Source organism: Macaca mulatta, chromosome 8 (genome assembly GCF_049350105.2).
Source record: "Macaca mulatta isolate MMU2019108-1 chromosome 8, T2T-MMU8v2.0, whole genome shotgun sequence".
Classification (NCBI taxonomy): domain Eukaryota; kingdom Metazoa; phylum Chordata; class Mammalia; order Primates; family Cercopithecidae; genus Macaca; species Macaca mulatta.
In genome coordinates, this window is record NC_133413.1 from 148,918,303 (window position 1) to 148,945,663 (window position 27,361).

Below are 27,361 nucleotides of genomic sequence, written 5' to 3' on the forward strand. Positions count from 1 at the left end.
CTGGGAAGGGGTGTAGAGTGTGGCAGGAGAGAATTCCGCGCATTCCAGGAACCAAAAAAAAAAAAAAATCCAGTGCGGCTGGAACAAAACAAGGCACAGTGGAGAGTGGGGTTGGGGGGACTGTAGACAGTAAGTGCTACAGCAGCAGGCAGAGGCCAGACAAAGAGCCACAAAAGAATTTACTCTCAGTGCAGAAGGCAGTGCGTGGCCTTTGTGGAGGAATTTATTACAAATGCCTTGAACAGCTCGACTCTAATGAGAAGGATATTAAATTGAAAAGTTCACTTTGGAAAGCAATTTTGCAGTATGTATCAAGAACCTTAGATGTTTCTCTACTACGGCAAGCCAATCATATTTTGGAGGATCATCATAAAGAAATTTTTAAAATGCTATGCATACAAAATTGTCCATTGTAGTTGCTTTTTAAAATAATTGTGAAGTTTATGAGGCAACTGAGAAATGATCATATATATTATGGTACATCCATTGTATATATCACATGTAAAGTTCATGAACATTTAACACTAGTCTGGGAAATGGAAAATGTTTACATTATCACAAATAGTCAATTATCACAGTTTTACATATATATGTGTGTGTGTGTTTTGTTTTAACAATATAAACATATATATGTACACATACATATATATGTAGAGACAGAGAAAAATTACTATTTAAATAAGAAACAACTAATATATGCCTAAAAGAAGCACAAGATTAAGACTGATTCTACCCAAATTTTAGTTGGATTTGACTGATAAGTTAGTGATTATTTTATTTCTAGTTTTCTACAACATTCAAAATTCCACTAGTGGCCAGGCCTTGTTTTGACAGCAGAATATATTTCTGTTTCCTTGTTTTTATAAAAAGAAACTAGGTTTTGTTTGTTTGTTTGTTTGCTTTTATAAAAGCCACTTACTGGGATTCCTGGCAATCCAGATGGGCCTTGGGGGCCAGGAGGGCCTTCTTTCCCCTAAAAGATCCAAGACATAAAAACACCATGAAAACCTTTGCTGTTTTTTTTGGAAGTAAATGACTGACTTCACACGGAACTGCATTCATGGGTTTGGGGAGTGAGTGGTAAGAAACAAGGGGTGCTTCTGTATCAGCCTCATGGCTTTCTGAGCTGTGTTTCCCCCAAGGCACTCAGGTTCCCTGGGACTGAGCATAGTCACCCCTCTTGGTACACACACTAGGACTCATTCTGGCCATATTATTAATACATAGGCTTAGGGAAAACTGAATATTGGAATGCCCGTGGGAAGAAGCTATTGGGGTTTTAGTATCCACAAGACCTGAGTCCAGATCCAACTCTGTATTTGTCCCCAGACTTCCTGAAGTTCACATTCTCTACCCATATAGCATATACCTCAGGACCTTGAGGTGTTGTGCGTACAGAACTGTACACAAGTGGGGAGAAGACCGGTGGCATGCATAGTGGATAGTTCATTATTTTCATCATTTTTTCCAGAGGCTCTTACATGTTTTACCAATAATTGCTTTACTCTCTCTTTTCTTGTATTTGAAAAACTGTTGTACCAAATTTCATTAATTAATATTTTATTTCCCATTTCATTCATCAAAGACTTACATAAGTATCAATCAGAGCTTATAAAGCAGTATTATCTAATCAGTGCCCTAATTCCTATCATGGTGAGTATTATCATATCACCCCGTGTCTTTATCGTGAGTATTTAGAGCTGACAACTTTCTAATCTCCTACTAGTGTTTACTGGGAGATAAGACACGGATGCCAGGTTTTACATTCTAATTCACATGCCAACAAAATGAGGTATTCTTAAGGTTTAGGCCAATGCATAATAACAACCAGGAAAAAATAAAATATTCACCCCTCTCCACATCACAACACCTACAAACACATAAGAAAATTAAGTGGATATTTTTGGTCAACCTGAGACAAAGATAGAGCTATTATTAGAGATTTTTAATTATTGATAATGGAGTTTCCTGGGTTCCTTCCTGGATGCTTATTTTTCAAATTCCCTAGTGTGGAAATACCAGTGATCTAGAACTGGAGTCAGCAAACTCCAGCCCATTACCAGATTTGTTAAATGAAGTTTTATCAGAACACAGTCACACCCACTGGTTTGCATGTTGTCAAAGGCTGATTTTCCATTAAGTGTTTGCTAATTGGTTCTTTATGGAAAAAGTTTGCCAAGTACTATGTTAGACCATTCTCTTTAAACTCAGGTGAGGAAGGCATGGTCCCATAATAAGAATGTGGCAGATCCAGGAAAGAACTCCACCTCTGACTCCCTGTTCAGTCTTCTTGCCATCACTAGACTTTTATTTATTTAGAAACCAGTTCCATTGGCAGAGAAGCTGAAAATTAAAGCATGGTAGACTCCTAACCAACCTCCACTTGACCAGCCCCCATTATAAACCAGCTTCCCCATCCTCTCCAAACACCCATGCCTGATCACAACACTGCAGTACACCCTTGCCTGCAGTACACCCTTGCTTGACTCTTCCTACCGGAGGAGTTGAAGGCTTGCAAGGGGTCAGTGTGCTTGTTCCTAAGCCTGTTTGCATCAGTTATTTGCTATGAAAGTCATACAATTTAATTGTTGATTAAACAATCCAGTAAAATTTAGGTGGAAAAAAGAATACACTTTTTATGGAAGTTAACGCAGAGTTTTGAAGACACTGGCCAAAAGTGAGTCATTCACCACTCACCATCTAAATCGATACAGCTATAAGATAAGAGACCTACAAAAGATTAGGAAAAAAATTCTAACAATCTAGAACTCCACATTCATATTGTTACACATATGTTGCTATATTTTCAAACCGCTTTTCAAAAAATAACAAAAAGTGATCAGTGGATATTCTTTTTACGTGACTGATGACAAGGGACTCCATTCATTACCAAAAATCAAAGCAAAGGCCTTTATTTTGTGTCAAAAAGTCTGCCAAACAGTTTGTCTTTTAATTCGAAATACAACAGAACTAAGGTTTGTATGTATCTTTTTATTATAATTTTGCCCCCATTTGACTTTTAAAAATTACTTCTATTGTCTGGGCGCCATGGCTCCTGCCTGTAATCCTAGCACTTTGGGAGGCCAAGGCAGGAGGATCACTTGAGGTCAGGAGTTCAAGATCAGCCTGGCCCACAGGGTGAAACGCCGTCTCTACTAAAAATACAAAAAATAGTCGGAAATCGCTTGAACCAAGGAGACAGAGGTTGCAGTGAGCCGAGATCATGCCACTGCACTCCAGCCTGGGCAACAAGAGTGAGACTCTGTCTAAAAGAAAAAGAAAAAAAAAATTACTTCTATTTTGAAACTACCAATGCTCACTGGGCAAAGAAAACTTACACTATATTCTGGTTTGACGGTTATGGTAAAGTTTCAGCACCACGGACAGCTTCAAGTGCTGCCATAGCTTGAGGAGCAGTCCCATGACAGAATCAAAATCTTATTTAGTACAGTTTCATTTCTAAGAATGTCATAGTTTTATATCAGAGATCCACTTTTTTTTTTTTTTTTTTTTGAGACAGAGTCTCACTCTGTTGCCCAGGCTGGAGTGCCGTAGTGCAATCTCGGCTTACTGCAACTTCCACCTCCTGGGTTCAAGTGATTCTCCTGCCTCACCATCCCGAGTAGCTGGGACTACAGGAATGTGTTATCACGCCCAGCTAATTTTTTGTATTTTTAGTAGAGACAGGGTTTCATTGTGTTAGCCAGGATGGTCTCAATCTCCTGACCTCGTGATCTGTCCACCTCGGTCTCCCAAAGAGCTGTGATTACAGGCGTGAGCCACTGTGCCCAGCCCAGTATATTTTATATTTTATTCATCCTGGGACTTCTAGATGGGTGGCTTCAAGAGGATTGACCAGATGAGCATCCTAAACAGAACCAGGTGGCTGTGATTTTTCAGACTCAGCATCCCTCTGGCTGCCTGGACCACCCACACGGTGGGTCAATGTGGAATAGCAGAAGGAGCACTGAACCGAGAAATCTCAAATTGACTCAACTCCCAGCTTGGACACTAATTTCCTGTATGACTCTGACCAAGTGACATAACCCCATGGGACTCTGACCTCCTCCTTTGACATGGAGGAAGTCTTATTAAGTAATAATGTCCTTTGAACATGCCCTTTGCACAGAACTCCAGAGATACCAGGGTAGGGATGGCCTGCTTGCTAGCTGGCCTTGGAATATGATGGTGAGATTCCTGTGGCCTAGGAATTGTGCCTGGCTCTGACGTTCCCTCACTGCGTGACCCCGAACTGGACATTTCACTTCTCCAATTCCCACTTTCCTTATTTATAAAACGGTGATAATGATTCATGGCCTTTCTAACTTACAGGGCTGAAGTGGGAGGAGCTGTCAGATGAGGTAAGGAATATTTATGTACCGTATATTCATTTACATGCCATGCATGTATTGGCTAATAACATAATACCTACTAAACTGTGGTTCACCTTTTATGGCATTGAAACCAAGAATGGTTCTGGCAACTTCACGAAATGAAATCTGGATTTTGAGATCAAAGCCTTGGGTTCAAATGCCAACTCCACTAGTTATGGTTCGGGGTCCTTGACTAGTGACTTCTTTTTAATTCCACTCTCCTCTTTTGAACAGTTGGGATAACAATAGCTGCCTCTTGCCTGATATTCCCCTGGTGCACACCGTAGTCCTAAGTGAGTTAGTGCTGAGCTTTTCCATTTCCCTGCACCTGCTCAAAATAGAAACCACACTGACAAGAAGTTGAGATATGGGGCCTAAATCTAGGACCTATTTGCATTGACGGTTGTAAACTGAATTCTGGAATCACAGATTTTCATATCATTTCAACCAAACCTTTACTTTAGTAGCAAAGTAACCAGGTGTCCAACAGAAAGCAAACCCTCCTGCAGTTTCACTGCAAGACTTGAAGTGAAAAGAACCTCAAAAATATGTGAGCCACAGGAGTAACACACGACCAGAGCAGGATTGGTAGACACTTGAGGTTCCAGAAAGGCTAAAGATAGACTAAAAACAGATCCCATTCCTTGAGGAACTTACAGGTGACCCTTGGATTCCTGGTGGTCCAGCAGCTCCTGCAATTCCATCTGCCCCCTAAAAAAGACAAGGCAGAAAGCTAGTTTCTTGTGCATCTGGACAGAGGTCATTAGCACCCTCTGCTTTAAATACAAAGCAAATGATATGGTTGGTTATTTGTCCCCTTCAAATCTCACGTTGAAATGTGGTTCCCAACATTGTAGGTGGGTCCTGGTGGGAGGTGATTGAATCATGGGGACAGATCTCTCACGAATGCTTTAGCACAATCCCCTTGGTGACAAGTGAGCTCCCACTCAGTTCATGCAAGATCTGGTTGTTTAAAAGTCTAGGACTTCCCCACCCTTACTCTCTTGCTCCTGCTCTTGCCATGTGACACACCTGGCCTTCCTCTATGATGGGAAGTTCCCTGTGGTCTCATCAGAAGTCAGCCAGATGCTGATACCATGTTCGTATAATCTACAGAACTGAGCCAATAAATCTCTTTTCTTTATAAATGATTCAACCTCAGGTATTTCCTTGTAGCAATGTAAAAACAGCCTAATATGGCAACATGCAGATCTTACATTCTGTGCCCTTTCCTAGCTTCCTGAACCATAAATATTTCAAACATGCTTCTGCCTCTTCATCAGGCTGAGCTATTCTCTGGGAATACAAGATGTTGGGACAACAGCATCCACATTTTAGGAAGGGCCAATGCATTAGCCAGGCAGTCACCCCTTTGAAAACAGTAAATGAACTCACTTCAGGATGGGCATTTTCAGCTAGTATCCAGTAACATTTCAGGACAAAAAGCAATACATGGACAACTAGATTTATCTTCCAGGAGATTAGGAAGGCAATTGCTGTGTCAACTCAAGGGTGAAGAGATGCACAGATGGATGAATGGAAGAAGACTTCTATGCAGCTGAGCAAGGAGCTCAAAGTGAGCTCCAGGCACACTTTTGCCAGGGGCTCTTGCATATGCTGTTTTTCCCCCTATATTCTAGTCCCCCACATATGCATAGGCCTCATACCCTCCCATCCTGCAGGTCTTAGCTTAGATATCAGCTTCTCAGTGAAAGGTTTTCTGCCTACCAGACCCCAAATTGAAAGACTTACCCTTCATCATCCCTGTCCTTGTCTGTCTACCTTCCTCCATAGCACCTGCAAACATCTGACATGCTAGTGTTTATTTATTTCTTATTTATTTATTGTCTATCTCCTTCCACACACCTCCTACTTCATGAGGTCAAGAACTTCCATTTTATTTCCTTCTCACTGGAACTAAAACAGTACCCGGGATATAGTAAATATTCAATATTCTTGAATAAATGAATGAATTAGAAGTCGAACTAACTGGGTTATAAAGGCAGCAGTTCTTTAGACAAATTCACATCTATGCCTCTTACTAGCTTTGGTTGAGTCATGTAACATCTCTAAGCTTTAGTTTCCTTAACAGTGAAAGGCTGGAAACTGCACATGCCATTAGGAAGGGGAGGAGTAATGAGGCAATGCTTACAAGGTGCTAGGCTTAGAAGAGAGGGTATCAGTCAGAGTGTAGCCTCTTACAGTCAGAGTTCCTGAGCTGATATCCCATTTCTCCACTGAACAGCTGTATAAGCTTAGGAAAGTTACCTGACCCCTCTGTGCTTCAGTTCCTTTGTAAAATGAAGGAAAAGAACAGCGCCTATTTTATGTGGGTTGCTGAGAAAATGGAATTCATGATACATAAGGAGTTAGCACCAGAGAAATGCTAAGGGCTGTCCAATAGAGAACTTCCATGAATAGAAGTGCCTATTGTCCACCCCAAGACAAGGAATCCTGCAGATATTAACTAAATATAAAAGCATAAACAAGCAAGTTCCCACAGTACTCTATTGATGTCTTTCCAGTAGCCTGTATTTAATCGTTGCATACTTTTATCGAGTGCCTAAATTGTACTAGGTACAGGCCAAATGTTAGAGACACAAAAATGACTACATCATGGTCTTAGACCTCCAGGAAATTTGAGATAGCTGTAGAAGATCTGTCTTATTTTCTATGTATGACAAACTTCTAGGGCAGGATGCAGTTGGATGTGTCTCTATCGCTTCTACTAGGTAGGGACCCAGTAAATGTTCATGAAAAAAAGGGATAGTGATAATATTTTAACAAGTAGCCTAAGGTTCATGCTTTAATTAAATATCTAGTCCAAAGCTAATATAACAAATCTAAATTTTTCTACATAACTTTGATAAAAACCTTCTGGCAGCCTAGAGTCTGGAATCTTGCCAAGTTGGAACAAAACTTCCTCCTGCATATGGGGATGGGGTAAGGGTTTTATCTGGAATAAGGATGCTGATTGAGCACCAGAAAATAAACACCAAAAGAAAGAGCTTTGTCAGCTCGCTACCCATATCCCTGTGTATTTCCAACAGGGCCTGACAATTAATAAGCACTTGAAAACAAGCAACAACAAAGAGTAGAACTAAAACAATGCCTCCATGACCAGAAAGGCTAATTTTCTGCTGTGGAGTTGCTTCTGCATGACTGGCTGCTGAACCTAAACAGGCAGCTGCCTCAGCATCCATTCCCACAGTCTATTAACAGTACAAGGCACAACACAAAATAGAAGCTCAATAAACATCTGCCAAGTGAACTGAAAGCATTAATCAGCTGGAGACAGACAAGCTGGCTTCTGATTATGATTGTTTCTGGGCCTCCAATACATCATCTAGCATGAGAATAATAAGCCAGGAGTCATTTCCTACAGTAGTCGTAGAGTTCTAACTTACTGCAGCTTCCAGTGAGAAGAGATCAGGGTTTTGGTTTCACTGGGAACATGTTATAGGGTTTGGAACTACCAGGGTGGAGTGGGCATGAGGCTGTAATCCATTATTCATTTGCTGAGATCCGCAGCTGTTAAGGTGTACAATGTCATTAAGGAAGCTAATGTCATCATAATATAAAATTATTCATGAATAAACTATTTTTAAGTAAAATTAGTTGCCTCTCAAATGCCCCTCTTTGCTTAACACTAACACCTCTCCCGACTACCAATTGTATCAGCATCATTATCAGTTTCTCTTTTTGCTGATTGTCAAATGCTACAAAATCCAATAATATGCAGATACAGTGCAAAGAAATTACTAAGTGAAATTATAAACCTTGAAAGAATTGTAGAATTTTGTGAAGTTAAATGATAGCAAACTGATAAATTCCCTACAATATTCTTCACAAATGTGCACATGGCAGAGTTGGGCCAGGTAAGATGTGAGGCTGATAAATTAAAAATAATATTAACATCAAGGGCACATGGGAGGAAAATGGGTTGAATATTAAAGACTTAAAGTAGGCTTTCTGGGAAACTGAATAGTGCTTTTGTAGATAATTTACCTTTTTGTGAGTTTGCTCTAAAAGTCAACATGAAGTGAAAGATACCATGTCATGTTTTCATCTGATTTTATTGAAAATATACACTTAAAACAACGTAATTTATTCTCCTAATTAACACACAGTTACAACTAGAAGTCGAGTTGTTTAAAAAGAAGACAAAGCAAGCTTAATTTCATATATTTTAAATTTATACTCCTAACTGAACCTCTTCTCACTATACTTTTGAACAGGGTATTTCCTATTTGAAGGGGATTCCTTTTCAGTGGTCTTTCAGTCATTCCAGAAATCCTCTCCTTGCAAGGTCTGGGACAACGGTCTCGTGCGGAACCCATGGGAAATCCCAGGGGACTGATCCTGGGCTTGGCAGGAACACTAATTTCCAGTACCTGTTGCCATGGCTACCCGTGATGGATATGTGGGCTGCAACAGCAGTGGACTCTGATCAGAGGAGGAACATGACTAATCTATGGGCAGCCTACACTGAAGGGAGAGGGAAATGCTGAGAAGGGCACCAGTCAATGTCTACGCTACAGCTACTGTAAGAGCAGAGAGAACATCTGCTCAGGAGGACCAGTAGAGATCATTGAGATAATAACAAGACAGGTTCCCTATAACATGGGGAAAGCTGCTTACGATTTCTCATTTTCTACCTTCTTTGCTTGACATGATAACCTTGAAATACTGGCTTCCTACCCACCCAAGCTCAATTTGAAAAAAGAAGAAGCAAATCTGTCGTTTTGCCAATGTCCCCCAATCCCGACATCACTCTAATTACATGGTCCCTCAAGCCTACTCCAGACCCTCTGCACTTTCCCCCACACGCCTATGGGACTTGCATTTTTGGGTCATCTCTGTCACCTTTTGGGTATTGGCCCATCCCTTAAAATGAGAGACATGTTCAGTGTCATATCATGCCTGGTGAGTACAGATATGCATTCAAATGTCAAGGCCAAAAGAGGAGGGGATTAAAAATGATTACTTACTGGTGGCCCAGGGTTCCCTGGGGGCCCCATGAAACCTGGAACTCCAGGATGACCCTGGGAAAATAAAAGATGCAATTCTTTAAAGTGACTCTAAAAAATACTTTTTACTTTGTGCAAATATCAAATTTCAGGAAACAATCCAGAATCCACCTTCCAACCCTACAAACAATTTTGATTAAAGACACTGACAATAAAAGGGACTTCTTTTTATGTATCTCAATAGTACCTGACAACATTTATAAAAACAAATATATCCTGAAAGTGGATTTGCTTCAAAATAAGGTGTGGGCAGGGGGTGTGGAGAAATGGTTGAGGATATAAATGAAAACAGGAGGGGTCATAATAATTGAAAGTGGTTGTGGTTAAGTGCAGGGTACATAAAGGTTCATTTTATTACAGTCTTTATTATTTACATATGCTTGAAGTGTTTCATAATAAAAACATAAAACACAAACAAATGCACACAAACACAATGTACACAATGGAAATGGTTAGGTTAACTGAATTACAGCCTTCATATCCCGGCAATATTACAGTTATTTTAAGCAAGAGATTTGTTTCTCCATGTGTAGAGAAGTCTATTGCATATTATAGAATAAGCTGAAAAAGTTATAGAACAAAGCTTGGAATCTAACACTTAGTCTTGTACAACAATGTTATGAAACCAAACAAACCACCAAGAAAGAAATGATTTCTCTGCCCTCCACCTCCAAGCCTTACCACTGAAACCACAGGCTACACCATTCAATGTAGAGTACATTGCCTTTAATAAGTCATTCTTATAAGAATAATCCAAACACATTTTGTTTTTCCAAATATAGAAGAGACTTTAGCCGAGGAGCTCATTCAGACTTTGAGCACAGCTCTCATCTCACTGCCTGTGGGTTACTCATTCATGTCCCTCATGCCCTCACTGAACTGCAAGCCCAGTGAGGTCAGCAGTCTGTCCGCGAGTCATTCCAGATCTCAGAGCCAGGTGCAGTACCTGGCATGGAATTGGCTGACAATGAGCACTGGCTGTGAGATGCAGAAGAGAGGGAGAAGTAAAGGGGAGGGCAGTTGGGAGAGGAGAGAAAAGAGAACAGGGAAAAGGATGACAGCAGCAAAGCTGGTAGAATTGTACTGGGCAGAAATCAGCTGGTTGCACTGGATAGAGGACGATAGGGAGGACATGCTCAGATCCACAGAGAGAGCAGCGAGCCCTCATTGGTACCATCCTATAGCACGTTAGGAGCAGTGGTCCAGCAGGCCTGGATATGCACTGACCAGAGCATGGAGTGTCTGTGAAGCATTTCAGCTAGCACCAAGAGAGCAAGATAACAGTAACTTGAGATGATGGGAGGGAAGAAGGGGGTATTTTGTAATGAATGACCATTTCAGTGGGAAAAAAAAAAAAACAGTAAAGGTAAAATAGTACAAAAAGAAAGAAATGAAAAAGGAAAAGGAAAGAAAAGGAAGGAAGAAACAAAAGGAAAGGAAAGGGGAAAGGAAAGGAAAGGAAAGGAACGGAACGGAAAGGAAAAGAAAGGAAAGGGGAAAGGAAAAGAAAGGAAAGGGGAAAGGAAAGGAAAGGAAAGGGGAAGGAAGGAAGGAAGGAAGGAAGGAAGGAAGGAAGGAAGGAAGGAAGGAAGGAAGGAAGGAAGGAAGGAAGGAAGGCAGGAAGGAAAGGAGGGAGGAAGGGCGGGCAGGCAGTCTTCTCTGGGAGAGAGAAGGGAAAGAGGGCACTTACAGTGAACCAGAGATACCAAGATGAAAACCATAAAAATTAGATTTTTTAAAATCCTGCTACAGGCAAAGAAGAGACAAGGAATGACATTATACAATGGAAGCCACCTCGGAGAAACAGTGCTCCTTCTCAGGGTGAATGGTTCCTTATAAAGTGAATTTTTACCTGATCACCTTTCTGTCCAACCTCACCATCTGTACCACGTTCTCCTTGACTTCCCTTGAAAGGAAAAACAGAAAGGAAAGATGTCACTGGAAACTTTAACAGAGAAACAAAAAGCATTTTCATGCATTCATTCATTCATTCATTCATTCATTCCGCAAAAACCTCTTATCAAGTTCTTGTGGTAGCTCAGACACGGTGGCAGCAGATAGAAACAGGGCCTTGTTGAGGATGTGTGATAAAATGGCTTCACTGGGATTTGGAGTACGGGGTTGGAGAGGGGGCAGCAGGAAATGGGGCTGGGGAGGCAGGCAGGGTTCATTTCTTTGAGAGCCTTGCATGTCAACATCTGATGTTAGATTTAATTGTAGGCACTGGAAACCATTAAAAGGATGAGTAGTTGTCCTAGGTTCTAGCTGTGGGTGTAGTGTGGGATAGACTAGTGGTCCAGGCTATAGAGAAAAGGGTCGGTTAAAAAACAAGTGGTGTTCCAGGTGTGGCAGGAAAAGAGGCAGAAAAAAACCAGGGTCTGCAGGCCTTGCAGAATAGGTATGAGGGTGAGGGAGAAGCAGAAGTTTAGATGGTGGCAGGAGGAGCAGCAGCACCACACAGGAAGCTTTGGAAGAATTTATCCACACATAAGTTTCTTGCTCCCTCCCTTACTAGCTGTGAGACTTTGAGGAGCCACTTCACTAAAATTGCTCAAGTTGTTTGTTTGTTTTGTAACCTGCAAGAACAAGAAAATAATGATGCCTACCTCATGAAATGTTAGAGAATAAAATAATAAATGGGAAACACTTAGCATAGAGCCCAGAACACAGTAAGAGCTCAATAAATCTTAGGTATAATTATTATGTTTATTATTTTGCCACTTGCTAACTGTGTGTCATTGGACAAGACAATTAAACTCTCTGTCTGCTTCGAGAATCATAAAATAATCTTTGTCATGGGGTTGCTGTGAGAGTTAAATGACCTACAATAGACAAAGTGCTTAGACTTATAACAGGTTGTGTGTTAGCTCTCAATAAACATTAGCTATCATCACTCTCTTTGTCATTATCACCATGATGATCATCATGATCATTATCATCACCATCACCATCGTTATTATTCCATAACCATCATCACCATAATCACGATCATAATCACGATCACCATCAACATCAGCACGACCAGAGCAATTATCATCACTGTCACCATCACCATCATCATCCTCATCTTCACCATCATCATCATTGTCTACATCATAATGATCAACAACACCACAACTATGGTCATCATCACCATCATCCTCATCCTCATCGTCATCATTATTGCCATTGTCATCATCATCATGGTCATCAAGATGCTCAAAATATACAACCTACCAAAAATACTTTTTACAGACCACCCATGAAAGTAACAGCCAAAGGTTCCAATCCTTTAACTATTATCTACCTTAGCTCTACCTTTGTTAACAAGTGTGTTTCTGTAAAATGTTTTTAAACAAAAGCATTTCAATTCCTTTAAAAGAATGCATTATGTAGTAAACAGGTTTGTGGCAGCAGGTCAATCTTAGCTGTGGTTCTATGCCTGTCGCCCCTTATCTTTGCATTCTTAAACATATAATGTTCCCTCTCTGGTCTCAGTTTGTTCATCTAGTAAATAAAGGATGAGGGGCAGGTCCATCTAGGAGGGTCCTTCCAGGGGTCCAGTGCCCCCAAATTCTCTCATGGAAACATCAAGTCCAGCTCTCTTTCAATCCAGACTGTTCTACCACCTCAGCAGACCACTGATGACAGTGACTACACAATAATCACCCCTCTCTTCCTGTGATATATTAGGAGGGTTAGGCGAGCTCATATCTGTGAAGTGCTAAATACCATTGTTTAGAAGAGAAAAAAATGGAGTCAGAGAGAAAGAGCATTTCTTCTGACATTTTTCTATGTAATTATTTTTACTGTTTCTAAATCTAAATAAAGGCAGCACACCGTCTGCAGACCATGTTGTACTCAACGAAAAGAAGTGACATAGAATAGCCCACTGCTTCCTTAACATTTAGGACAATTACCTTAAAAGTAAATGGCTTCCTTTCAAATTCCAGTCCTCAGTCTGGGTTTAGAATACTTTCAACACTCATGTAGCAACATTGAAAATGTCAGCAGCTCAAGGATCTCCACAGTTGTCCCTGTCTCCTACTCCAACGTAGTCAGGGATCAAAGCAAACACACCCACCCCCAAGCCTGACTCACTTCCTTCCAGAGAAGGGGGCTGACATTTACAGAGCCCCGACTCTTCCAGGAACTCTGCCAAGGCTTCCCACATGATATCCCATTACATATATTTCCTTGTTTATATCCTGAACTGATGCAAAAATATTTAATACGTCTTTATTCTCTTATTGAGCCAGTAAGTCTACTCTATGAGGTAGGGCTTATTATCAGAGTGTTAGATAATAAATCTGAAGTCCAGCCCAGTTCAGTCACTCACCTGAGCTCACAAAGCTTATAGAAAGCAAGGTCTGGAATCTAATCCAGATCCATTTGTCTGATGATCAAATATCCAAGCTGGCTTTCTCTGCCCGTATTACTTTTCTGGCTATTTTCCTAGACCATGATGCCTTGTCCAACTAGTTTCAAAACGTCAAGTGCACTGGATTTATAGTCAGAAAGACTGAGTGACTATGCTGAGCATGGGCCAGATACCTTTCTATACACTGGAGATATAACAGTCAACAAAACAGATAAAAACCCTGTCCACTGGGAATTCATATTCCAGGGAGATTACCAGCTCATCATTTTGTTAGTTTAGTCCTCTTCAGAAGAGGTTTATTAAAGAGCCATTCCCAGGGCTTAATTCCCCCAGTTGAAAATAAGGAAAGAAACTTTGCCCCACTCTGTTTCCTGAAAACACTTACTTTAGAAAACTTGTTATTGTGAGTTTTTTGGGTTTTTTTTTTTTTTTTTTTTTGGTGGTGGGGGGTCTCTTTGAAAGGTATGTAAATACTTTTAAAAGCTAAATGAGACTTTTGCTAGCTTTGTGACCCAGGAAGCCGGGAATGTCTTTCTCAAGGACCTAGGAACCATCTCTTTGAAATAGAATCAACAAAGAAGATAGCATTCCTATCTATCTCCCAGTTCCTGTCAAACAGTAGAAGCCCAACTTCAGCAGATGACCGGCTCCAAGTTGCAAATCCATTTCCTGCCATGAAGATGTGAGAAGTTTACCTTTGCTTTGAATAAGGTCAATTAGTTAACACAGACACACAGACACCCACCGCAATTACCAGGTGAATCTAGGAAGAACATGTGGTACCATTAAATCTTCTCACTTAAGGACTAGTTATTGCTTATCTTGAGAACATGTATGTGATAGGCGGCTGTATCAGCTTGGCTATCTAAAAGAGTAGATTTCTTTCTGTCTTTGCAGTCTCTTAGCATATTGTCTGTAATGCAAATCACATTCTGGTTTAATGCTATTCAATAATAAAATTGTTTTCTTTCTCTTCTACCTTCATGGAAAACCTCTCTGAGTTAGGAGAAGATTTTGTTTTTAATTACATTTTTCCAGCACCATCATGTGCTAAGCACATGATAAAACAATCATTTGGAAGGTACATTCATACCAGTAATTGCGCTAAGAGTGCTGTCCTTCATGAATACACTGAACAGGCGATTTTCTCAAAAGGTTTTCAAACTGTTGAGGGCAGGGACTAAACTTTCCCCGGTTAGTAACTCTCTACTACTCTCAAAACAAACCCTTCTCCTAAACTTTTATGTGCTGTTGTCCTGCTTGGAAAACCTTTCTCCATCGATAGCTGGTAACTTCCTGACTAACCCTCCAATGCAACTAAAACCCTGCCTCCTCCAGGTGGCAACTAAAACCCTGCCTCCTCCAGGTGACAATTAAAATCCTACCTCCTCCAGGTGGCCTTCACAGGTTACCCCTTGTTCCATGGTGTTAGTTTTCTTTCAGTTGTTTACACTTCTTCTGACAATTTGTTGTGGTTGTTGTTAACTCAAATGAAGCAAGTATTATAAGGACCACTTGCAGTTACATGTATTAAATGCTTCCTACCTGCTGTGATTTGTAAATTCCCCTTCTTCAGTTCTCACATTCTCATTCTGAGACAGGTTGTACAGTTCTTTCTCAGATGAGGGACACAAGGTACTGATGAGGGACCCAAGGTTCAGATAAATAAATGCCCAAGTCCTATAATTAGCAAGGAAAATTCACTTAACTAATAAGAGGCATAGCGGGTTGGGGACCACTGGCTTCCAGATCCCAGGCCTGTGTCCACGGCCCTTTTTGGCTTCCTGCCTCCATCATACATTCCTAAGTGTTCGCTGCAAGCTTGTGGGTCTTTCTTCTCTGTCACAGAATCAGGCTGTGGAAGGAATGGCCCATATCTGACCTCTCTATATACCTCCTGACTTGAAAGGAAACTGTTAAGGTGATGCTTGGTGAGAATCTTTCAGAATTGTGGCAGTTATGTATGGAAAGAATTTTCTGCTGTGGGAAAGAACATGGAGTAAGTGGCTCCGGGTTATTTTCTGGGCAGGATGGGAATCCCAAGCCTTTTTCAGGTAGTGCCAATGGCAGCAGGTATTATCTCTGCCTCCTTGGAGTCATTCATACCCTCCAAATGAGGACTTTTGCTCATTGGGTGTCTCTGGGTCCATGACAGGCCCCCTTTAGGTCCTACTACTGGTTGGTAACATGTGATGAGAAAGAAATAAAAACGCTTTTTGTAGGGGACAGAATAGTCATCATTTCCAACCCAGACAAGGCATTTACGTCTGACTCTGTAGAATACACGCTCCCAGGGTCATTGCTGTGGTTACCATCTTGTTGCTTCTTTCTCCTTTACACAGATCATAATCACAACTGCAGCAACAATCTCCAGACCCTGTATCTTAAAGTTAGTGTTTTATGCAAGTTCATAGTACTAGAATGGAGCTCTGTAGTTGACCATGTGGCATGAACCTCCTCATGCTGGCCACTGAAGAGAGCAGCTGCAAATCTGTAAGATAAATCTTGGGGAAGCTGCTTCCCTGATGCTGTGCTGCAATTGCAAAGGAACCAAACCCTCTTGGCAGTGCATGAGACCAATGAACGCCCAGAGCCTTTGGTTGTGAAAGGATGCTGACAATAATTGTAAGTACTCCATCAAGGGTAGCATTTTCAGTTTACAAACTCATCTTCACATCCCCAAGTCTAGCGGAGATACTATTTGATAAATGAAGTTGAACAGTGAGGAAATGAAACAGTCCTTCTGTCTATTTTCTGGAAAGTGGTGTGGGGTAAATGACAAGCATAGAAGTTGGCTTGGCTTTGAAGCCAAGGACCATAATAGACTGAGTCCACGGAGGACACATTTAACCCTTCTGTGACGCATTTTCTCAACAGTAAGTGGTGATAAGGGGCAGCTATTGCTGACAGGAGCATTAGGAGATATAGTGTAAACTAAAGCATTGCACCCCACTAGGAGCTGTCCTGGGTGCTGGTGCTGGTATCAGCTATTACTAAAGAGTATGACAGGACAATAACTACTTGGGGTACTGAAGTTGGACTAGCAGGGGTCAACCCCAGTTATAGTACCTGCTAGTTTTGTAGCTGTGGCATTTAATCTTGTTAAACCTTAGTTTCCTCATCTGTAAAGTGAAACAACAGCTCTGCCTCCTAGCATCATGCTGACCATTGCAGGAGATACTAACCTGCTCCTTGGAACACTGAGCACCCTGCCCAATGCAACTGCCTGGGGCTCATCATGCAGAGTTAGACCACATGCCCCAAGGACTTCTTGTGGTTGGAGTGACCATCAACTCCTAAATGGAGCAAGAAGAACCCCTGTCTTTCAGATGCAGCACTAATTGTTTTCTTTTTTTCTCGATGGAAGCTTTCTATTCTCAGGGTATTTAAAGGAGCAAGCCCTCCATTGAAGCAAATTACGAGGGAACAAAAGCAGGGCCATTACTAAAAACATCAGCACTGCATGCAGGGTTGGGCTGAAGGAGAAAACAGTCCATACTTCATGGAGCTAACTCCTTATCTGTTTAATTGATATGCTTTACTTCTTTGAATAAAGACAATTCTGGCCGGGTGTGGTGGCCCACACCTCTAATTTCAGCACTTTGGGAGGCCAAGGCGGGCAGACCAAGAGGTCAGGAGTTTGAGACCAGCCTGACCAATATGGTGAAACCCCATCTCTACTAAAAACACAAAAATTAGCTGGATGTGGTGGCATGCACCTGTAGTCCCAGCTACTCAGGGGGCTGAGACAGCAGAATCACTTGAACCTGAGAGGTGGAAGTTTCAGTGAGCTGAGATTGCAACACTGCACTCCAGCCTGGGCAACAGAGCAAGACTCCACCTTTTTAAAAAAAAGGCAATTCCTCCTCAGCAGAGGCTAAGCCCAGCAGCCCAGCAAGTTGACAGCAAAGATTACTTAAGGTTCAGGTAAAATTTGAAATTACAAGGCGAGAAGCTTGGCCTCATCTGGCGATCCCAGAAAGAGAAGGTCATGCCCAGTAAGGAGTTCCTACATTTGAAGATGCTGCACTTTCCTGATGCCTTTCAATCTAACACTGCCCCGGGGAAATCTCTTGTTCTATCTGCACTGAGATCTGATATCTATAACTCCTGATGCAGGAGTCTTGCCTCTGTCAAAACCCTCTAAATCTTCACAGTCCACGGGTCATGATAGCTAGACATCTTAACCTGCCAGCTAGCGTCTGGGAGACCTGGGTGTTTTCCATTCTGTTATGCCACAAAGCTGGTGTCGTTGTCACAGCACAGAATTGTTGGGTTTTTTGCTTGCTTTTTTACAGTCATGACAACAGTGCCAACAACCTTTTCTAGGACTGGGCCTATCGTAAGGAAAGTGAATCACTTACCTTGGGTACTGAATACCTCTTGCTGAGAAGCCAAGAGAAATAATATCCCTATGCAATATAGATAGATAGATAGATAGATAGATAGATAGATAGATAGATAGATGATAGATGATAGATAGATAGATAGACAGACAGACAGACAGATACATAGATAGATAGACAGATAGATTGCATAGGGATGTTATTTTATATATATTATTTTTTCAATTTTTTTTTTTCTTGAGACAGGGTCTCACTCTGTCACCCAGACTGGAGTGCCGTGGCACGATCTTCACTCACTACAACCTCTGTCTCCTGGGTTCAAGTGATTCTCATGCCTTAGCCTCCCGAGTAGCTGGGATTACAGGTATGTGTTACCACACCTGGCTAATTTCTGTTCTTAGTAGAAATGAGGTTTCACCATGTTGGCCAAGTAGCTGGGATTACAGATGTGCACCACCATCCCTAGCTAATTTTTGGATTTTTCATAGAGACGGGGTTCCACCATGTTGGCCAGGCTGGTCTTGAACTCCCAGCCTCATGTGACCTGTCTGCCTCAGTCTCCCAAAGTGCTGGGATTACAGGTGGTAGCCACTGTGCCTGACCCCTATGCAATATTTTAAAAAGTCAAAGTCAATCTAAAATAACTTAAGATGATTGAAATAGCAAAATGTAAATAAACACAGGTATCTGACGCCGCTGGTATTTGGCAGAAGTGAGTTAGGTAGGTCATTCAAGTGGAGGGTGGGGTCATGTCTTTATTTTAAATTTTGATATTTTGTTCCTCATGAAATGATTGCATTACTTTTAAATTTTATAAAATATGGCAGGCCAGGCGCGGCGGCTCACACCTGTAATCCCAGTACTTTGGGAGGCCAAGGCGAGCAGATCACGAGGTCAGGAGATCGAGACCATCCTGGCTAAAACAGTGAAACCCCGTCTCTACTAAAAATACAGAAAATAAAAATTAAAAAAAATTAACCGGGCATAGTGGCAAGTGCCTGTAATCCCAGCTACTCGGGAGGCTGAGGCAGAAGAATGGCGTGAACCAGGGAGGCAGAGCTTGCAGTGAGCTGAGATTGCACCACTGCACTCCAGCCTGGGCAACTGAGTGAGACTCTGTCTCAAAAAATAATAATAATAATAATGCATTAAAGTATTATTTATCTAGGTTGCTGAGGTTTCTGACTTCTTCAATTTTATTCCCAAATCCTCACCCTAAATATGGGGCTGCCACCACTGTGACCACAAGGGCTAAAAAAGCTAATGTCAAATGAGCACTTACAATTGAGAAATAAAAATAAAATCCTAGGCCCCCTAACCAACTGTACAGACCCCCTCTTGGCCAAGGAGACTCAGAAAATCCTTAAAAACTGAGTTCCCAGCCTGACCACCATCTCTGGACTGGTTTTGGCCAACTCACAGAGCATGTGTAGTCAAAGCTTTCACGTCTTCTGCTTCACCTGTTGATGTCAGAGGTTTCAAAACTTTAAAAACTCCACCCTTGGATTATGCTAATGCTGCCATTTTTTGAACACATGACCCATGATGAGGCATGAAACTCAATTTCCCATGCACATGTTTCTCCTTCCATAAAGATTCATGACTTCTCCTATAGCTTTTTAAATACATGCATTTGACCAGCCTGCTCAGCATAAATCCTGCTGCTTCTACCCTCCCCTTGAGGCACTTGCTCTTGGTTTCTGCCGGAGGCTATGCTTCCCAGCCTGCGAGATGGACAGCCTGCAAGTGCAATCCTATGTGAGAAATAAAGATCTCCTTTCCAAGTCTGTGGGCCTGAGACAGGATAGGCAATCAAGGAAGTAATCATGTTCTCGGGATACAGCAACCGTCCGTAGTGACAGTAAGGACAAGCAACACAATAAGCCTAAGCATTCACATTATAATTAAGCTCATCCATGCAAAGCTATCTTCAGTAGGGACTTTCCCCTCTAGAGAGCATGTGCAGTTTGATTTTGCCCAACCTCAAACTGACCCTTTGCTCATAATAGTAAAAAACATACCCCTTGGTGGAGATTTAAGATGCTAATGAGACATGTGACATATGAACAAGTATGTACAGCTACTGCACATGTGCACCCAGAGGACCACTCAGAACATGCTTATGAGTAATGCCTCTTCTCACCTCCTTATGAATAATCATGTAAGGCTCCCATAAAGGGAGTCTCCCTAGTGCTGGTCTTTGCTGTCTCATCCTTACGAGCAGCCCACCCTGAATCCTCTCTCTCTCAGGTGTACTGTCTGTTCTGCCCCTAACTTTCAAAGTATTCTTTTTCTTTTGCAATAAATTACACGATGCTGCATCTCCTTTGCTGTGTGTCTCTTGTTTAAATTATTTTCAACCAAGAACTGAGGTATCACAATAGCCACACTCTGTCATTCTTCAGTTGATACAAAGTACCAGGCACTGATGGGAGCATTTTGCCTGCAGTTGTCACAGTAATAAGCCTGTAGGGTCATAGTTTTTATAGTCCCTTGTTAACTTTAGGAAACAAAAGGCCAGAGAGGTTAAGAAACTATCCCAAAGTCACACAGCTGAGATGGAATTCTCACCCCAAGGCCTGGCTTCTGAACTTTCTCTCCTAGTGACAATTTTATGCCACTTCTTCTATCAGATGAGGCATGTTATGTCCAGCCAGGCCTCAGGAAGAGACACGGGGACACATTTGGCCCCAAGTGTTGGTGGGGAAGGTGTTTAGTCTGCAGCAGCACAGAGACCACGAGAGATAAGGGAACACACTCTGGGGAGCACCAATGACAGTGGGAAGGGAATGAGGGTGTGGATCTATCTGTCCCCATACCAGCACTCAGGCACTTTCTTCTTAGAGTTAAATACTATCACCACCACCCAGCACATTTGTTTTGACAGCCAGAGAGCTTCCCTGCCTATTCTAGGTTTGAGATTATACCCCCCTTTCTCTCAGGCCAGCCTCCCTGGCTTTGGGAAACCACAGAGCCACAGAGCTGCTTTTAGACATGCCTTATCACTCACATGAGAATAACAGTGCTCGTTTGCATTCAAAAGGCACTTTCCTAGTATTTTTCAACTGAGTGCCACTTTCTTTTTATGTATCATATCACTCAATTTTAACAAATCCCTGACACCATTTGTATTTTTGTCATTACTGTGGAGGTGTCTGACCAAAAAACTCACGTCTTAACCAGCAGGTCCCACACAGTCCAATTCTTCCATGCATTTCATACTTTCCAACACGCAGTTGTTTGTAAATGAGCAACTGAGATTCCACAAGTTGAAGTCACCTGCCCATGGTCAATAGGATAGTCAGTGCCATGCTAGACCCAGAACAGGGGTTTTCTGATTTTCAAAACCACTCCTTTACACTGGCTGGCCATCACTCTTCCTTACATTGAGATTAACCATTGAGATGAGCAGAATAGACCCATGCAGATGGTTATGAAGTCTCACTGACCTGTGGTCCAGCTATTCCTGGGGGCCCTGGTAGGCCTGGAGGTCCAGGCTCTCCCTATATCAGGGACACAAGGAAAAAAACGGAAACAAGAATGAGTATCTGGCCCACATCCAGGGTCATCACCAAGCCATCACCCTCACACCTCCATTCACTCATTTTCCACTGGGACTTCCTGGCAGTCACCCCTGCCCCTAGCCTGTCTGAGCAAAGGGTATAGGCAAGTGGTAGTACTGAGTGTGGCTGTGCAACCATGGCGTGACTACCCACTGATGTGGTTAGTTGGTGTGTCTCCAAGATGACGCAATGGCCCCTGCTTCCCATATTTGCAACCTGAAGCAGCCGTCCTGCCATTTGTTCCGCGGTTGGTCTATACAGCCAACAGGACATGACAGAAGTGATGGTGTGTACTTGCTGAGATTAAGATTAGGATATAAAATGGCTCACTCCCACCCTGGCCTGCCACACCCCCGCCCCGCCCCCTCCAGCTTGCACTTTTTCTATCCAACCACTCATTTTGGGGAAAACCAGTTTCCATGTCTTTATCTCACTCAAGCAGCTCTGCAGAGAGGCCCATGTGGTAAGGAACTGAGGTCTCCATCAACAGCCACAAGAGTGAACCTGGTTGGAAGGGGATCTTCCACCAGATGGACCCTGAGATGACAGAAGCTCAGGGCTTGAGGGTTGCCTCATGGAAGACCTGAGCCAGAACAACCCAGCGAAACCACTTCTGGATTTCTGCCCCAGAAATTTGAGATAATAAATATTTGTTGTTTTAAGCCACTCAGTTTTGGAGCAATCTGCAATGTAGTGATAGATAACTAATATAGTTGAGAAGAGAGAAAAAGTGTGCTGCACTAAGAAATAGAGTCTGAATTATGTAGCATCTCATTTGTGTGTGTGTGTTTGTGCTTTATAAATATATGTACATGTATAATTACACTGGCGCATATTGCGCGTTCTTTGTAGTTATTTTCATAGCCATTTTCTTATGGTTATTTTCACTTCAAGCTCTGTAATACCTGGAGTGTCAGCTGCTTGACTCTGAGAAAGGACCACCCAGGTGGGAGGGTGGGGGTTCTCGGTCCCCCGCCAGGTCCTGCCAGGGGTCATGGAGCATTGAGTGGTTCTGAACATCAGAATCACTGTGTAGTAGTTGCAGTAAACACACAGAATACAAACCTCATTCCCAGTGATTTGAAGCAAAGCAACTGTGGTAGAAAGGTCTGGAAAAGACTGATCTAAACATTTCCCTAAGTGATTCAGAAATGCCACCCTGACAGCCTCTGCACTGATATCAAGAATCTTTGAGGTCAAGACTCCTGGAATAAACTCCTAAAGACCCATTTATCTTAATGAACTAAATGATCTTCCGAGCTGTTTAAAATTAAGGCAATGGAAAAGGCTCATGACATGGATGTAAGAACATTCAAACATGTTTATTTACTATCTGATAAAATATGATACAAGAAATGCTGCAAATCAAATAAATGCCTGTTTTTAATAAGTTGATCACCAGGAGAATTTAATTAGGTGAAATTATTCTTAGTCAAATTAGCTTTAGGATTGGCCTCTGTCCCTTCCAGGGTTCCGGAGTGTATGGAGAAATTTCGAGGACTGTGGCACACCCATGGGGTCTATGCTCAAATAGCCTGCGTAGCTGAATCGGTGGAAAGGGAAAAAGCACTGCTTAAGTCTCAGAGAGTCAGAATAAAGGTCATCTTTCACATTTGTGTTTGTATTCCCTGTACCATGTATGGGTAAGATACAAACTACAAATAAGAGGCTTAATTCTCTCTTTTTTGAAAAGAAAGAGAATCTCACCTAAGTCTTTTTCTTAAAGCATTTACTTTAGAAAACGGATCATTGTCAGTTCTTTATCTGTCTCTTTGAAATGTGTGTAAATCCTTTTAAAAGGCAAAGAAGACTTTTTTTTTTTCTTTCCAGTTTGATGACCCAGGACATAAACATGCAAGAAGTTTATTTTCACTTTAGATAAAGCCAATTAGCTAAGACAGAGGGCCATCTGAATTACCAGGTGAATCTAAGATGAACATATGTGACAAATAGCACTGTCAAGACCTCCTACTTGAGGACTAATTATTGCTTACCTTGAGAAAATGTCTGTAATGGACTTTATCTGCTTAGCTATATAAAAGAGTGAGATTTCTTCCTGTCCTTACCATCTCTTAACAGATTGTCTGTAATGCACGTGATATTCAAGTTTAAATTTAATTCAATATTAAAATGGTTTTCTTTCTCTTCTACCTTTGTGAAGAAGTTTTCTGGGTTGGGAGGAGATTTTGTTTTTAATTCTATTTCCCCGGCACCCATGAAACTCCCTACTTCTGTTTTGCCCCAGGACAGACCATGAACTCCTTTAGAATAGAGTCTCAGCCTTTTTCTTCTGAACCTCCCCATTGTCTACATGTTGACTGATGCATAAGACACACGTAATGGGGTGTCATAAACAGGCAATGACAAGGGATTGAATGCATGCATGAATGGACGGATCCATTGATTGATCTATGAGTCTGAAGTGCCTATGTTGGTGCCTATTACATAGTAGATAGGCAAAGTTGTTGGATGATAAAAGAAAGGAAGGGAGAAAGATGGGGAGGCAAGGAATGTAACTGAATGAGTATATGTTTCCAGGTGTCAGCATGTACTGAAAAGTCACAATCAACATCTTCTTAAAGTAACAAAGACCCATAGATACCCAGTTCTTACCATTTCCATAGCTGTGTCCCACAACTCCGTATTCCTCATCTATCTTGAATCTTGAACCCCTGAAACCCTGAACACCTTTGGAGGCAGCTAGGGCAATATGAGATCTCCAGAATGATATTTTCATTGTGATGATAAAAATCAAGTTTCCCCTTTTCTCCTTACCTTTTTCCCTTCTGTGCCTTCTTTCCCTGGCTTTCCTGGGAGACCTTTGTCCCCCTTAAAACCTGGTAGACCAGGGAGGCCTGGGGGGCCAGGAGGGCAGTCACTGCACACATCCTGAGAGGGGAGAGAGGGAGGGACAAGCAGAGAATGACTAGCAAACACAGTTTCAAAGCAAAGCAAAGTAGCCCCGGCTGCTGCCTCTCCAGATGGAGATTTTGTTTTTAAATACCAGAGAAGATAGAAAAGCAAATAGGTGGACTGAGTCATGATCCAAATACTTTTGTGTCTAAACTTTGCATTTTCCCTTTCTTCACTGAAAGTTAGGTTTCGGCACTGACATGTCTGGATATTCCTCCATTTCCTCCTACTTCCACGCAGACTTCTGGAAGGATAGCCTGAGGAAATGATGTCAAAAATTCATGTAAAATGATCTGTGAGCATCTGAAAACATTAACAGAGCAGATTTAATACAAACATTTAGTATTACTAAAAATAGCATGCTCTGTCCCTGATGTTAGAGGCCAAGCTGGGAGCTGAATTCTCTGTTCTGAGTTTGCCCAAGCCAAGTGGTTTCTGAACAAGGAAGAAGGATAAACAAGGCGACAGGCACACACCCTTGGGACTTTGTTTCTGTGACACAATCCAGGCTCTGACCATGCTTAGCTTTATTTTTTACCCAAGGTAAGCATTTAATAAATGGTCCCTGGAGTTGGGCTTTGTTCTACTTCTTTACGGCAGGTAAATACTGCTCCTTGAGTAAATTTAAAGTCCTCTGAGCCCGGAGCATGTGTTTTCTGATTTGTCGGATCTTACAGTTTGGAGCACACTATGCGCTAAACAAAACTCACCTGACTGTACTCCAGCCTGCCTCCTCCACCTGCCTCGTGGTTTACCTCCTCCATGCCCTTCTCTCTAATCTTCCCTCTCATCCACCCTGCCTGTCTCCTTGTAATAGGAATTTAATGGATAACACAAGTAAAGCACTTAGAATACTCTCAAGAAAGATTAGATAGATGGATAGATAGATGATAGATAGATACACAGATACATAGATAGATAATGCCCACACATTTAGCCATTATTGCTAATTTATTTATTCACTCAGTCATTCACTCATTGAAAAAATACTTGAAAGGCACCTACTATGTGTCGGGCACTGTGATAAGTTTGGGACCACAGTGGGTGTGTGTCTTGAAGAGCTCTCAGTTCAACACTGTCAACTGACACAAACACATGCACTAACTATGGTCTTTTGAAAGCCCTACCAAAGGGATCTGCAAAAATCTGTGCAAGCTGCACTGTTCACAGTCCATGAGGTGAAGCTGCAGGTGATTTCGTTTTCATCTTGGTCTCCGATTTCAGGATGGTAAAACTTTTCCATCACAAAAGCATCTCTGAATGGCTTACCTTCCTTTTACTTGTTTCACCTACTCAGTCTTTGGAGATTCTTTAGTAATCTTCCTCTCCAAGAAGCCTTCCTGATTGCCTGAGGATGGGGACAGGCTCCTCCTGCTCCCAGAAATCTCAGGAATCCTCACTACTGAAGTACTAATCTCCTTGTTGGAATGGTCTTTTATTCCATCCTCTCTCCACCAGGCAAACAGAAGGTATAAGCACTCAGAGGACAGAGGTAGAATTATCTTTATATGCCAAATTCATAGCAAATATTCTTCCACAGGGCATGAGTGCTATAAATGAATGAATCAGGCAACCCAACTAACTAACCAACTGACTGACCAACCAACCGATTAACTGTCCGCCTGACATTCTGGCGACTTGGGCCATCTTCCTTTAGCGGGTAGTTTGCAAAGCTGATTGGGTGATTTGGAGGGTGTGAAGAGTTAAATATTGGGATATATAAAGCAAGAGTGCATGAGATATTCAGCTTAATTAGATGAGCTGCTTTTGATAACTGTGTTTTGCTTGGAAGAGTAGCAGAGCTGAAAGGAGCTCACCTCTTTGTAGACCTTCTCTTATTGTACTCTAAGATGAGATGCATCCATGAGACATTGCAACTGTGGATGGATGGATGGATGGATGGATGGATGGATGGATGCAAATAGAACTAGCCTGATGACACCAAAAATTCTAGCCACTGAGATATTTCTGGACTTGAGCGTGCCCTGGTGATTGGAAGCCATTCTTTGCAGTGGGATCCATAACACAAAAAGATTATATCTGAGTAATACAAAAACCTCACAACTTTCCTATTTCTTTCTAATTTCTGGCAGGGTTCTCAACCTGGGCCTGTTGTACACTATGCAGGATTATTTCCTGAAGACCAGAACTGTCGGAGACCCAGACCTACCTGTGAGGGAGCTAGACTCAACTCACTGACCCAGTTCTGGAATCCAGTGAGCACAGGGTGAGATCACCCCAATCTGCAGTCTTACAGATGTTCGCGTTGGCTCCAGATCTCCTGGGACCCCCCAGTCCCTCCTGGCTCTGCACCAAAGTCCAGTTCAGAGGGCAGTTCACACTTTCTCTGAATGTATTGAAACTGGATAGGGTTGTGTTTCCAACCAAATGGGCTTGCCCATACTCCACTTAAACCTCTGTCCACCTGGAATCATGGCTTCATCTCCCTGAGTCTCCTTATCTGTGAAATGGGGATGTCAAAGTCTTATGATAAATGAGACAATGAGTGGAAAATGCCTGACACTGTCCTGACACAGAGTGAAAACACAGTGACTTTTAGCTGCTACATGTGCCATTACAGGTTTGTTTCTTTTCCTCCCTAAATCTGTGGCCTTGTCCCATATGCAGATCAGATGACCTTGATCATCAATACTAGCTCCCAATCTCTGGGCGTTCTGAGTTATCTCAGGCAAGTCAATTAATATTTTTGAGTCTATTTCCTTACCTGTAAACAAGGATCATTCTTCTACTTTAGGAGATTGTTGTGAAATTTAAA

At 42.0% G+C, this 27,361-nt stretch overlaps 1 protein-coding gene across 2 annotated transcripts in view; it reads right to left on the reverse strand.

The window, feature by feature from the left end:
- The window catches only part of COL22A1 (collagen type XXII alpha 1 chain), a 327,910-nt gene that overhangs the window by 36,987 nt on the left and 263,562 nt on the right, over nt 1–27,361 (reverse strand). For both annotated transcript variants that reach the window (XM_028852945.2, XM_077942884.1), the window contains exons 45-50: nt 24,448–24,561; nt 21,559–21,612; nt 11,256–11,309; nt 9,365–9,418; nt 5,031–5,084; nt 920–973 (exon numbers count right to left, since the gene is read on the reverse strand). In XM_028852945.2, coding sequence (XP_028708778.2) covers nt 920–973; nt 5,031–5,084; nt 9,365–9,418; nt 11,256–11,309; nt 21,559–21,612; nt 24,448–24,561 — 384 coding nt within the window. The remainder of the gene's footprint in view (nt 1–919; nt 974–5,030; nt 5,085–9,364; nt 9,419–11,255; nt 11,310–21,558; nt 21,613–24,447; nt 24,562–27,361) is intronic.